Below are 13,869 nucleotides of genomic sequence, written 5' to 3'. Positions count from 1 at the left end.
GAAGAGTCCGAGCCCAGACCTGTCCCCATGATTTACTCCAATGAACCGCAGAACTTGCTCAAAATATGGGGAAAAAGAAAGATCCTTCAGGTGTCCCCTCACATTAACAGCAGTGGTTAAGGGCCAGGGGCATAAGTCCTCCACTCACCCCCTAAGTCCAGCAACCAAGCTCGCTTCTGGAACGAAGGAGTAAGTGCCTCCAGACTCACTCCTTCCCTTTTCCCCTGGATTGGGATGGTGATGAGGGAAAGCAACCTTCTCCCTTGGGGTCATAGAGGAGAAACACCTTCCAGCCCTCTTCCCTGGATTGGCAGGGGTGTCAGCCACATTTCATTGGAGTGGGGGAGCAACCCCCCTCCATTTCCTCATCCTATTTCTTCACAACGCATAGTCAACCTGTGGAACTCCTTGCCATAGGATGTTCTGAAGGCCAAGACTATAACAGGGTTCAAAAAAGAACTAGGTAAGTTATGGAGGACAGGTCCATCAATGGCTATTAGCCAGGATGGGCAGGGATGCAAAACCATTCTCTGAAGTGTCCCTCTGTTTGTTTGCCAGAAGCTGGGACTGGATGACAGGGCATGGATCACTCAATAGCTGCCCTGTTCTGCTCATTCCCTCTGAAGCATCTGGCACTGGCCGCTGTCAGAGGACTGGATGTGGGCTAGATGGACCACTGTTCTGACCCAGTATGGCCGTTCTTATGTTATCCCTGAACTGGGGGCCAGGCAAGGATACTGCTCCCCAGAGGGGTGGCAGATTGGCCCTTTTCCCCATCCCTGGGTAGGAGAGAAGGGGTCAGGCAAGGATTTGCCTCAATTTTTAACTCAACTACAAGTTGAGGACAAAATAGAGCATTGGCGGGTCTGTCCCTCCCTATATACTCTCACACCAGAGCATGAGGATGTGTGAAATGCAGGTGTGGACGCACAGGCACTCCGGTCAAGAGTACATGGGCACACGCGCATCCAACAATAGAGCACCCATAAGGACAAAAGCTCTCAAACTCCAGTTACTGTACACCTCTCCTTCTAGAACATGCTAGGGGAGAAACTGTTCTGGATTTAATCTGAAGTCACAAAGCGAAGCTAGTTCGAGTGGGGATGGTTGCTGAGCCATTAAAGGAGAGTAGCTACAGTATAATTAGGTTTAATGTCCATAGGACAGGTAAAGTACCAGAAAGTGACACTAAACTTTAGAAGAGGAGATTTGAATAATATGAGAAGGTTAGTCAAAAAGGACATAAAGCTGAAAGTAAAGGCCATAAAATCCCTGGAGTTGACTTGGATGCTACGAAGGAAAATGGAGTCTCAGAAGCCATGCATACCACTGGATAAAAAGAGAACCAGGAGGCCATGGAGTAAACCATTATATGACTAAGGGCTCGTCTACACTTAAAACACTGCAGTGAAGATGCTACGTATGCTGCCGTTGGCATAGGTAATCCACCCCCAAGGCAGTAGTTAGGTCGACCGGAGAATTCTACGTTTGACCTAGCGCTGTCTATACCTTGTCTATACCCTGGCTTAGGTCTGTTTAACTGTGTTGCTCAGGGGTGTGGATTTTTCACAACTTTGAGCAACATAGTTGTATTGACTTAATTTTCTAGTGAAGACCAGGCCTAAATGCCAAGCTTTTGAGGGGCTATTCAAGCCAAAGAGAAATCCTTTAAAATTTGGAAATCTAACCTTAGTGAATCCAATAAACAGGAGTATAAATTACAGCAGGCTTTAAGTAAAAGGCTAATTAGAAGGGCCAAAATGGAGTTCAAAGAGCAAATAGCTAGAGGTAAAACCAACACTAGAGTCTTTGTTTCAGAAGCAGGAAGCCTACAAAAGAATCAGTGGATTCACTGGATCTCCAAGGGTTAAAGGGAGCAATTAAGGAAGATAATCAGTAATAGAATAACAAATCATCTGGAAGATCATGATCTGATTGGGTCTGACCAGCAGAGATTCAGCAAAGGAAAGTTGTCTCACTAATCTCTTAGAATTCTTTAGACATTATTTATTTGTACTGCTGTGCACACGTAATACTAAATGGAAAGGGATCTAGAACCATGGAGGGTGTCATTAGAAGAAAATGGCTTATGAGTCAGCAGATGAAAGGTGGAATACACACGTTGCTTCATTGAGAAGGACAATGGGGAGCCAGTAAAACTAGGTGGTATAGAGTTAAAATCTGTGCAACAATTCAAATTCCTCCATTCATTGTTGAGCCATGACGGGAATGTGCATGTGTGTGCTAGGAGTCGCATTAAGAGCACTTGGTGCAAATGCAGGGAGTTGCTGGGAATTCCCTGCAATAAGGATAAGCCAAGTAAACTAAAGAGCAAAGTGTATAAGACTATGCTTAAGGCCAGCCAGGACGTACAAGTCAGAATGCTGGGCAATGAGAAAGAGAGGGAGTACAACTACTTCACATTGCCAAAATGAGAACACTCATGTGGACAGTGGGTCCGACAAGAGCTGATAGGCTATCCAGTGGAATGGTATGAGCCATGATGCAGGTGGTCCTCCGCACAGGAAAGTTGAGGGAGTTTTGACTGCAGTGGCAGGGTCTTGTGAGGCAATATGACACAGGATATGTTGGCCAGAGAGCACAAGATCTGGCAGTCATAGGATGAAGACCACAAAGAAGGTTTAGAAAAATGTGGTTCGAGACATGGAAGGAGAACCTGAAGAAGGTGGTGCCAGCTTGAAAGACACTTTCAACAGGATCTCTTGGCGATGAACAAAAGCTACCAATTACAACTAATTGGACAGGGTGAAGGCAAAGAAGATAGTGAACATGTTAATGAAGTAGTGGATATAGAAGAACTAGATGACATTACTGAGACTTCCAAAAGGCCTTAGCAAAGGTCCCTTACAAGAGTCTACTAAAGAAGTTAGGTGTAGTCATTGGGTGAGAGGCAAAGTATTGTCATGGCTCAAAAAAATGGTTAGAAAATGGAATGCAGAGTAGGATTAAATGGTCAGTTTTCATAATGGTAACAGGTTATCAGTGGGGACCTTAGGGGATATATTAATAATATGGAAAAGAGGTGAGTAGTGAGATAACTTTGTGTCATCTGCAAATTTTGCTATCTAGGTTAATTGGGACCAGAGAGGACTGTGAGGAACCTCAGAACAGGGTGGATAAAAAGATTATTTTAAAAAAATCCTATTTTATTTAAATTATATTTTTTGATTATTGAAATCATAATTTTTTCTTTCAAAAAATAAACCTGTTAATATAATGAAATATGAATGCAATACAAAGTATGTTAAGATCTAAACTTATTATAAACTCTTAAAACATTTAAATAAAAATAAATATGCTGAATCTATCGAAAACTTTGAGTTACAGGCTGCTTTTCTATAGAAATCAGGGGGAAAACATCTGACTTTTGAGGTCAAGCTTTATAAATATGGAATAGGTCAGCCTAAGTAGCTTAGGAGACTGTCTGTCTGTCTCATTTTCAAGAGATTTAGGCAAGTAAGAACTTAAGCTCCAGTCACTTTTACTTAGGCATATTTGAAAATTTTTCCCAGGCTGACCAAAAATAATCAGTTAAATTCACTGACTAGAGTTAATCCCTCTGTTTAATAAATCATTTAGTTGTAAATGTGAAACATGTTTTGATAAGAGAAATTTGTGTGTCCAAAACACTTAAGGTTGTTTTGTTTAATACAAATAAATTTTATATGCTGTTTTGTGTTAAATTAAATTCCAGTTACCAGCCTAATTCAGCTTGACACAAATCATAGGCAAAACATCATTAATTATCTAGTAAATAAGCAATATATCATTCACCATATTCTAACATACTAAAAATATACAATTAATAAGAATCTAAAAATATTAAACTATATAATTACTCAAATACATGTATAGACAGTAGAACCTCAAAGTTGCAAACACCTTGGGAATGGAGGTTGTTTGTAACTCTGAAATGTTCGTAACTCTGAACAAAACGTTATGGTGGTTCTTTCAAAAGTTTACAACTGAACATTGACTTAATACAGCTTTGAAACTTTACTATGTAGAAGGAAAATGCTGCTTTTAATCATCTTAATTCAAATGAAACAAGCACAGAAACAGTTCCCTTACTTTGTCAAATCTTTTTTTAACTTTCCCTTTATTTTTTTTAGTAGTTTACGTGTAACACAGTACTCTCCTGTATTTGCTGTTTTTTCTCTGCTGCTGCCTGATTGTGTAATTCCGATTCCAAATGAGGTGTGTGGTTGATGGGTCATTTTGTAATTTGTTGTTCGTAACTCTGAGGTTCTACTGTAGTTCTAGGGTACCCTCCTAGGTAGCAAAAAGATGCACCAAATCTGGTGCAACGGGTCTATTTAGTAGTAAATCAACATGGTTTAATGGTTATATCATCTAATAAGCATGTAACTTTCTTTAGAAAATAACTGAAGTATAAATGGAAGAGTTGATTAAAATCAATTATTTAAATTGAGGTTTTCCACTTGGTGATTTAAATTGCTTTGATTTAAATCAATCCACCCTGCTTCAGAGAGATCTAAACAAGCCAGGGAAATGGGCAACACCATGGCAGATTAAATTCAAGGTTGACCAATGCAAAGTAGTTGGAGGCACATTGAAGGGGGGGAAAAGCAACTATTCATATACCATACAGGGTTCTAAACTGACTATCTCAATTCAAGAAAGGGTACTGGGTGTCACTGTAAACAGCTCAATGAAACTTCTGTTCTGTGTACAGCTGAGATCCAAAAAAAGCAAGCAAGCTGTTGGGCTGTATAAGGAATGGGGTGGAGAATAATAGAGACACTATCCTAATACCTTTAGAAAATCAGTGGTGCAGCCTCACTTGGATCCTGTGTCCCATGCTAGTCAAAAGGATATTGCAGAACTGGAGAGGGTTCAGCGAGGAGTGATGAGAATGATCAAGGGTCTGAAAAATGCCTATGTTAGGAGCAATTGAAAAGACTGGAATAGCTTTAGAAAGGAGGAAAATTAGAGGAGACAAGTAGATTGGGAGCTTTTTTCTCACTGTCTCATAATACACGAACAAGGGGACAGTCAATTAAATGTAAAGAGTGGGGGAAATCAAAACCAGTAAATGGATACTCTTTCATACAATATGTAATTACATTGTTGAAGTCATTGCCACAGGAAGTAGTTAAGGAGTAGAATTTAACAAGATTAAAAATGGGATTGTATCCTTCAATGGATATCAAGTATATCCAGAGTTGTTATATTGGTCTGAATTCAGCAAGATGAAATTCAACGAAGATAAGTGCAAATTACTTTTCTTAAGAAGGGAAAAATCAAATGCACAACTACAAAATGGGGAATAACTAGCTAGGCAGTAGCACTGCTGAAAAGGATTTGGGGTTTATAGTGGATCACTAATTGAATATGAGTCAATAGTGTGATACAGTTGTGAAAAAGGAATATCATTCACGGATGTATTAACAAGAATGTTGCATGTAAGACTCAGAAGGTAAATGTCCTGGTCTACTCAACCCCTGGGGAGGCCTCAGCAGGAGTACTGTGTCCAATTCTGGGTACCACACTTCAGAAAAGATGTGGACAAATTGGAGGGAGTTCTAAGGAGAGCAACAAAAATGCTAAAACATTTAGCAAACCTGACCAATGAGGAAAGCTTAAAAAAACTGGGCAAGTTTAGTCTTGAGAAAAGAAAACCGTGGGGGGGACCTGTTAACAGCTTCAAATATGTTAAGGGCTGTTATAAAGAGAATTAGATCAGTTGTCCACTAAAGGTAGGACAAGCAGGAATGGGCTTAATCTGCAGCAAGGGAGATTTAGGTTAGATACTAGGAAAAACTTTCTACCTGTAAGGACAGTTAAGATCCTTGGAACGGGCTTCCAAGGGAGGTTGTAGAATCCCCATCACTGGGGGGTTTTAAGAATAGGATGGACAAACACCTGTCAGGGATGGGCTAGGTTTTCTTAGGATTATAGAATCCTAGAATATCGGGGTTGGAAGGGAGCTCAGGAGGTCATCTAGTCCAACCCCCTGCTCAAAGCAGAGCCTAATCCCCAACTAAATCATTCCTGCCAGGGCTTTGTCAAGCCTGACCTTAATTGGTCCTTCCTCAGGTCAGGGGGCTGGACTTGATGACCTATCGAGGTCTCTTTCCTTCCATAATGTCAATAAGTACATTTGGAAGGAATAATTTGAATATGTCAGGGGACCCCTGAACCACTGTCCCATATGCTTTTGCACTTCTAGCAACTGAAATACATTTGTAAGAAGCTCATGAGATGCTTATGATTTTCTTCCTGGAAACTCTCATCTTGCCGTACCTAAGAGTTCTGTGGAATTTGCAGCTGTACTGCTGTTGGGAAGACTGCTGGGGAGTAAGGTGCACCCAGCTCCTCTTCTCATAGGTCTAAGGTGATCCTTTCATGACCTTGTGTGTGCTATATCGTTGCAGTAGGTCGTCCTACTTAGCCAAGTCTTAGTTTTCACTTTTCTTTCCTCTTCTGAGTTTTCTTGGTTGGTTCCATGGCTGAGCTGGATAGTAGATGTTACATTTATGTCTGGGCTGGTACGCTCAGCACCCAAATTCTTACATTTTAAGCTAGGTCTGGAGGCTTTTCGTAGGTCTGTGTGTAGATGATGGATATTTTTTCTTTCTCTCTTGGGATCTATGGATCACTCTGCCGGGGTTGTTACAAAGATTTTCTTTTTTTCCATCAGTTAGTGGCTTGTTTACATGGAAACGGCATGTTATGTTTTAACAAGTGAAATAAAACTAAGAATCCCCTGCCGCCCCCGCCCCTGAAAAACATGTTTTTCAGTGGTTCTCAAACTTTTGTATTGGTGACCCCTTTCACACAGCAAGCCTCTGTGTGCGACCCCCCCTTATAAATTAAAAACACTGTTTTTTATATTAAACACTATTATAAATGCTGGAAGTGAAGTGGGATTTGGGGGTGGAGGCTGACCGCTTGTGATCCCCACGTAATACCCTCGCAACCCCCCGAGGGGTCACGAGCCCCAGTTTGAGATCACCTTATTTAATAGGACTGAAACATGCCCTAATGTTCCTTATAAAGGGGGGAGGAGAGGGAGAGAGAGAGGGAGTGTGTGAAATGTATTGCTTCAACTAGAATTTTCTGCATCTAATGAAAAGGTGTTATACTTCACTGATGCCCTGGTTTGAACTTTGTTAATGTTATGATTACATATTTCTTAGCTGACATAGCAGTTGATTGTGCCCTGTGGGAATGAAAATATCCCTGATGCGGGTTGAATACAAAGAAATAGATTATGTATTTACATTCTGCTTCCATGGAAAATTGATACAGAAGGAGTAAATCAATGAGATTTTTAAAAATGTAGCTTCTTTTTCAGAGGCAGTCCAAAAAAATCCAGAGGTCGGGGGAGAGGAAGGCTAATGAAAAGGACTAGGGTAAAACATAACCGCCTTTGGGTCAGCTCAGTGTCCCCCTCCCCTTTTCTCAGGCGGAGTGCCATGTACATTGTTGTCAGATGGGAGGCAGGGTTCCCCAGGGAGACGGTAAAGGGAAGAAAGAAGTGCAATCTCGCCTGGTTACACTGTCGTCAGACAGGGAACACGAGACTCGCTTCTTTGGTCTCCTGTGAAAACGCTGTGAGAAAAGAGCAGAGCCAGGTCTTGCTTAATCTTTCCTCATTAGAGGAGTTGGAGAGCGTGTGAGCCAGTTTAGCAGTGTAATTCCAGGGGATGTTCTTGTTGCCTATTGGATAATTGCTCCTTCATAAAGGAGGTGTGAAGACTTAGAGTAATTAAGCTTTACAGTTAAAGTAAGGATGATAGCAAAAATAATTCCAGCCCACCATTATAATACTGTTGGTAACCCAAAACAACAATAACAAAACCAAGACTAGTTAAGTTAAAAAGGCTTTGCGTGCATGAAAGCGTTCTGGCTGGAGAAACACAGCCTGTTGCAGTTTGCAGGTCAGGACTGTACGTTGTCATGAGGAATACTTTACAGCCACGGGGGTTTCCTGTCTGGCTAAATTCTGCACGCCATTTGATTGATGTTTAGTGGCAGATTGCCTCTATAGTCTCGCCTGCACTGGAAAAGGTTTGCTGCTATAGCTGTGCAGGTAGACCCTCCTTGTGTAGACACAGCTTCTACCAGTGAAAATATGCTGTACTGGTATAGCTTATACCAGTTGCCTGAACAAAATAATCTATGCTGGCAAAATCACTTCCTTGTTGGCATAACTGTCTACACAAGGGCTATTTCTAATTATAAAAATGTTGTTTAAAAAGAACCCACACCTCTAACAGATGTTGTTATACCAGCAAAAGTTTCTAGTGTAGACCTGGCCTTTAAGAGGTGAAATATGATAGTGGTGTCCTTTCTTACAAAAGCCGCTTCGTTGTCTCCCAGCCTCCTCTCACGGCTCAGAGCTCTTCCTTTGAGCAGGCCTAGTATTTGTGCCATGTGACACGTTTCAGTTTCTCATGGGTTCCTAGGTATTTGCTAGACAAATGTAAATAGCTTAGAAATCTGCCAGTACTAGTATCTGCCCTTATTCCCAAATCAATCATTGTGCACCAACAGAGAGCTCAAGCGTGTACAAATAGAGGGAGATGGTCCTTGCCGTGAGGAGCTTACCTCCCAAATTGGACACCGACGTCACAGATCAGATACAAATGAACATCCTCCATTTGGGGGGTCATTTTAGTCCGTTTTGATTTTTTAAATTGATGTTTATTACCCCCAAAAATTGATGATAAAGCCTGAGGGACTGGATCTGGTTTGAAATCTCTAGAATACCAGGGCTAACAGACAAGATCTTCAAATTCCAGGTTCTGTCTTCTCTGCATGAACACCTTTTTAAAATCTAGGGGAGCTTTATGTACATGTAGCAATTTATTCTTGCATCCTTGGCCATGATGTCCATTTTCTCTGTCAAGCAGCATACTCTGCACGGTTAGGTGCTGCCCTTCACTCCAAAAGTAGCTGCATTTCAGTTCTGCTGCTTTGGAAGTGGTGTTGGGGCTAGTTTGGGATGAAAGGTACCATAGAAATATGATCTTCTAATCCAATGTGCGCTTGTTTTATATCTGCTCCTCCTGGAGGAGAAACAGACACAATCTGCACAAATAGGAGCTGGTGGGTGATTATTTGATATACTGCTTCTATATATTATATGAGTAGAATTTAAAAAAATGCCAATGTGATCTCTGCAGTATAAAAGCTTTGTCCTCCTAAGACCCATACTATTGTTTGTCATCTGTTATGTAATTTCATTTGATTTATCTGCTAAATGTCCCCAACGCCTGTGGTGATGTGCAAATTCATATATAAAATCCAAAAAACATAATTCTGTAAATAAATGGTGATTATTAGGCTGTAATTCTGTCTCTGTATGTAAACAATGAATGCAAGTATACTGCAGCAGGTAGTTCCCTGGATAACACAAGCGGGTGACTGCACTTCCATCTTATCCCTTTCTCTTAACATATGCACAGATTAAATCCTCAGCATTACCAGTGGGCTTTTCAGAATGGCTTTTCCCAGTGTCTGTCAGCTTGTAAGCAGAGTGATTAGCCAGCCAGATGAGGGTGTTATGGTGTTCAATGCCCTTGTCTTTTATATGGGATGAGAACTGTGCAGATGCCACTGTCAGATGTTCATAAAATAACTTTGCCCAAGGAGAAAAGGAGGACTTGTGGCACCTTAGAGACTAACCAATTTATTTGAGCATAAGCTTTCGTGAGCTACAGCTCACTTCGTCAGATGCATACTGTGGAAAATACAGAAGATGTTCTTATACACACAAACCATGAAAAAATGGGTGTTTACCACTACAAAAGGTTTTCTCTCCCCCCACCCCACTCTCCTGCTGCTAATAGCTTATCTAAAGTGACCACTCTCCTTACAATGTGTATGATGATCAAGGTGGGCCATTTCCAGCACAAATCCAGGGTTTAACAAGGACGTCTGAGGAACGGGGAGGCGGTAGGAAAAAACAAGGGGAAATAGGTTACCTTGCATAATGACTTAGTCACTCCCAGTCTCTATTCAAGCCTAAGTTAATTGTATCCAATTTGCAAATGAATTCCAATTCAGCAGTCTCTCGCTGGAGTCTGGTTTTAAAGTTTTCCTGTTGTAATATCGCAACTTTCATGTCTGTAATCACGTGACCAGAGAGATTGAAGTGTTCTCCGACTGGTTTATGAATGCTATAATTCTTGACATCTGATTTGTTGGGGCCATTTATTCTTTTACGTAGAGACTGTCCAGTTTGACCAATGTACCTGGCAGAGGGGCATTGCTGGCACATGATGGCATAGATCACATTGGTAGATGTGCAGGTGAACGAGCCTCTGATAGTGTGGCTGATGTGATTAGGCCCTGTGATGGTGTCCCCTGAATAGATATGTGGGCACAGTTGGCAACGGGCTTTGTTGCAAGGATAGGTTCCTGGGTTAGTGGTTCTGTTGTGTGGTATGTGGTTGCTGGTGAGTATTTGCTTCAGGTTGTGGGGCTGTCTGTAGGCAAGGACTGGCCTGTCTCCCAAGATTTGTGAGAGTGTTGGGTCATCCTTCAGGATAGGTTGTAGATCCTTAATAATGCGTTGGAGGGGTTTTAGTTGGGGGCTGAAGGTGACAGCTAGTGGCGTTCTGTTATTTTCTTTGTTAGGCCTGTCCTGTAGTAGGTGACTTCTGGGAACTCTTCTAGTTCTATCAATCTGTTTCTTCACTTCCGCAGGTGGGTATTGTAGTTGTAAGAATGCTTGATAGAGATCTTGTAGGTGTTTGTCTCTGGCTGAGGGGTTGGAGCAAATGCGGTTGTATCACAGAGCTTGGCTGTAGACGATGGATTGTGTGGTGTGATCAGGTTGAAAGCTGGAGGCATGTAGATAGGAATAGCGGTCAGTAGGTTTCCGGTATAGGGCGGTGTTTATGTGACCATCGTTTATTAGCACTGTAGTGTCCAGGAAGTGGATCTCTTGTGTAGACTGGACCAGGCTGAGGTTGATGGTGGGATGGAAATTGTTGAAATCATGGTGGAATTCCTCAAGGGCTTCTTTTCCATGGGTCCAGATGAGGAAGATGTCATCAATATAGCGCAAGTAGAGTAGGGGCGTTAGGGGACGAGAGCTGAGGAAGCGTTGTTCTAAGTCAGCCATAAAAATGTTGGCATACTGTGGGGCCATGCGGGTACCCAAGGAGATTTCTGGGGAGGTGCCACTTTAATGCTGCAGGCAGTAGCATTGAACTGACCCTTTTCCCTCCTGTGTCTGTCTGCAGGAAGCTGGGGACAACAACCAGTTCTGCTGGAGGAACCTGTTCTCCTGTATTAACCTGCTGAGGCTCCTCAACAAGCTGACCAAGTGGAAACATTCTAGGACAATGGTGAGCTGGGGTCTGGGGGGTTTCGCTCTTTGTTGCAGAGATCCTGTGGTGCATTTAATGGCGTTTTGATGTGAGCGAGTGTACTGCACTACATCTGCCCATCCTTGATGCAGGAAGGAACAGCCTTCTATGTCTAAGAGCTTGCTATCCGATTAGGATGATGAAGCTAATTTCTCTCCCTGGATCTTGCCCTTGGCAAGAAAACATTTAAACTACAGTAACTCCTCACTTAAAGTCATCCCGGTTAACGTTGTTTCGTTGCTGATCAATTAGGGAACATGCTCATTTAAAGTTGCGCGATCCTCCCTTATAAAGTTGTTTGGCAGCCACCTGCTTTGCCCACTGCTTGCAGAAAGAGCAGCCCGTTGGAGCTGGTGGGGGTTTGAAATCAGGGTGGACCAGCAGCCCCCCTGTTGGCTCCCCTAAGTTCCCTGTGTGGCAGCCATGCAGAAGGCTATCAATTGCTGGCAGTTCAGCTGTCCCTCCCTCCACTGCTGTGTGCTGCTCCTGCCCTCTGCCTTGGAGCCGCTCCCAGGAGCCTCCTGCTTGCTGTGTGGGGGTGGGAAAAGGGGAACAGGGGTGCTAATGTCAGAGGTGTCCCCCTCCCCCTGCTCCTGTCCCCCCACTCGGGTGAAAGTAACTTAAAGGACTTACCGGTACGTTGGAGTCCTGAGCAGGGGCAGGGCCTCAACCGGAAGGGGCAGGGCCTCAAGCAGGAGGGGCGAGGCCTTTGAATCCCCAGGCCCTTTAAATCGCTGGCCTGGGGAAGCCGGTCCGGTCCAGCATACCAGCTCTTGCCGGTATGCCATACCTGACCATACCAGCTTACTTTCACCTCTGCCCCCGCTCCTTTACCCCATTTAGCCATCTTCACAGAATGGGGTTGGGGGACAGGACACGACAGGTCTCAGGACCGAGGGAGCTTGCTGCCAGCAGCTGCTGTCTCAACTTGTTGATCTACTTAAAAAGGAAATGTACCTAGAGTGGGGTCAGCGTACTTAAAGGGGCAAAGCACATCTCTCTCTCTCTCTCTCTCACACACTCACACACAGTGTGTGTGTGTCTCTGTCTCTCTCTGCCATGCTGTCTCCCCTCCCTCCATTCGTGCTGCCTGGTAGAGTGTGAGGCTACATTAACAACAACGTGTTAACCCTTGAGGGCTCAGCCTAGTGCTAGTTCATCATTTAGCAGTAAGGCATTCCCTGGGAACCATCTCCCCCTCTGACTCCACCCCCTCAACCAAGCTTCCCAATCATCATGGCTGTGTACAGTATTCAATTGTTTGTTTAAAACTTATACTGTGTGTGTGTTATATATTAAAAAATTTCCCTAACCCCCCTATTTACATTAATTCTTATGGGGAAATTGAATTTTACTTTACATTTACATTTACATCACTTTACATCATTTTGCTTAAAGTAGCATTTTTCAGGAACATAACTACAACATTAAGCAAGGAGTTTCTGTAACTAGAATGTGGGATGTTGACACAAGAAGAAACTGGGAGATGGTGCCTAGAACGTTACGTATGGCTCCGTTAGGGAGGAAAGGGCAGGGAAGAGCGAACATGCAGTCGGAGCAGGAAGTTGGCAGCAGAAAGGGGCTGCAGGGGAAGTAGTCTGTAGTCACTCCCTGGGAGACGCGGTTGGGGATATGCAGTTAAGTGATCTTCCATTACTCCCTGGGAGGGGGGGAGTTTGGGCTGGTAAACCCAGGGTCGGGAGTCAGAAGATGTAAGGGGGAGTGCAGGGAAAGAGCAACAGGGTCAGGGAGAAAGCAGACCACGGTTGCTAGGCATAGGGTTCCTGGAATGGAACCTGGAGTAAAGGGCTGATCCAGGTCCCCTAGCAGCTACTTGGGGGAGCAGCACAGACTGGGCAGTGGAGCAGAAGACTGCCTGGGCCAGTCGTCTGATAGGACCTTGATGCCCCGGAAGGGAAGAACTGTCGTGACCTGGCTGGAGGGCCAAGCAATGAAGAGGGAGTACTCTGAGTCGCAAACAGAGATATGTGGCAGGGCACATGAAGGAGCGGCAGAAGGGGGCATCAGACCTGGAAGGCGCTAATCCCCAGAGCCACCAGGAGGAGGCGCCCTAGTGATGGATGGGATCACATAACAGTTTTTTTGAGGAGAAGCGGAGGAAGATGAGGAGAGAAGGGAGTGGAGCTCAGTAAGTCTAGATTATCGTGCCCCAAAAAGAGTCTGCAGGGTGTCAATGGGCCACAGTGAATGCCCCTGCTGGGGGTTCAGGCTGGCCAATTGTTTTGAATACTCTTAAGATCTGCTGTGCTGCCAGTTTTACTTCCCCCCACGTTGGTCCATATTAAAGTTATATTAATCTAGGAGTCAGTTCCCTTACAGAAACCCTCCTCTGCAAAAGGATAGTTAGAAAAGTTTATTACCCACCCTCCACAATTTACCTGCTCTGCTGACTGTCCCTATTCAGTTTCTCTGTGTTTTGTACTATGTTTGCCACCAGGGTGTCAGAGCGGCAAAGAACTTGGGAATGTGCTGACAACAT

The 13,869-nt window shown here is 43.6% G+C and overlaps 1 protein-coding gene across 4 annotated transcripts in view; it reads left to right on the top strand.

Moving 5' to 3' along the window:
- The window catches only part of STRIP2 (striatin interacting protein 2), an 87,156-nt gene that overhangs the window by 46,950 nt on the left and 26,337 nt on the right, over positions 1-13,869 (top strand). For all 4 annotated transcript variants that reach the window (XM_073328937.1, XM_073328936.1, XM_073328934.1 and 1 more), the window contains exon 19: positions 11,244-11,348. In XM_073328937.1, coding sequence (XP_073185038.1) covers positions 11,244-11,348 — 105 coding nt within the window. The remainder of the gene's footprint in view (positions 1-11,243; positions 11,349-13,869) is intronic.

This window comes from Lepidochelys kempii, chromosome 1 (assembly GCF_965140265.1).
Source record: "Lepidochelys kempii isolate rLepKem1 chromosome 1, rLepKem1.hap2, whole genome shotgun sequence".
NCBI classification, from domain to species: Eukaryota; Metazoa; Chordata; order Testudines; family Cheloniidae; genus Lepidochelys; species Lepidochelys kempii.
The sequence above is the reverse complement of the archived record's forward strand: the minus strand, read 5'-3'. Positions and strand labels throughout refer to the sequence as shown.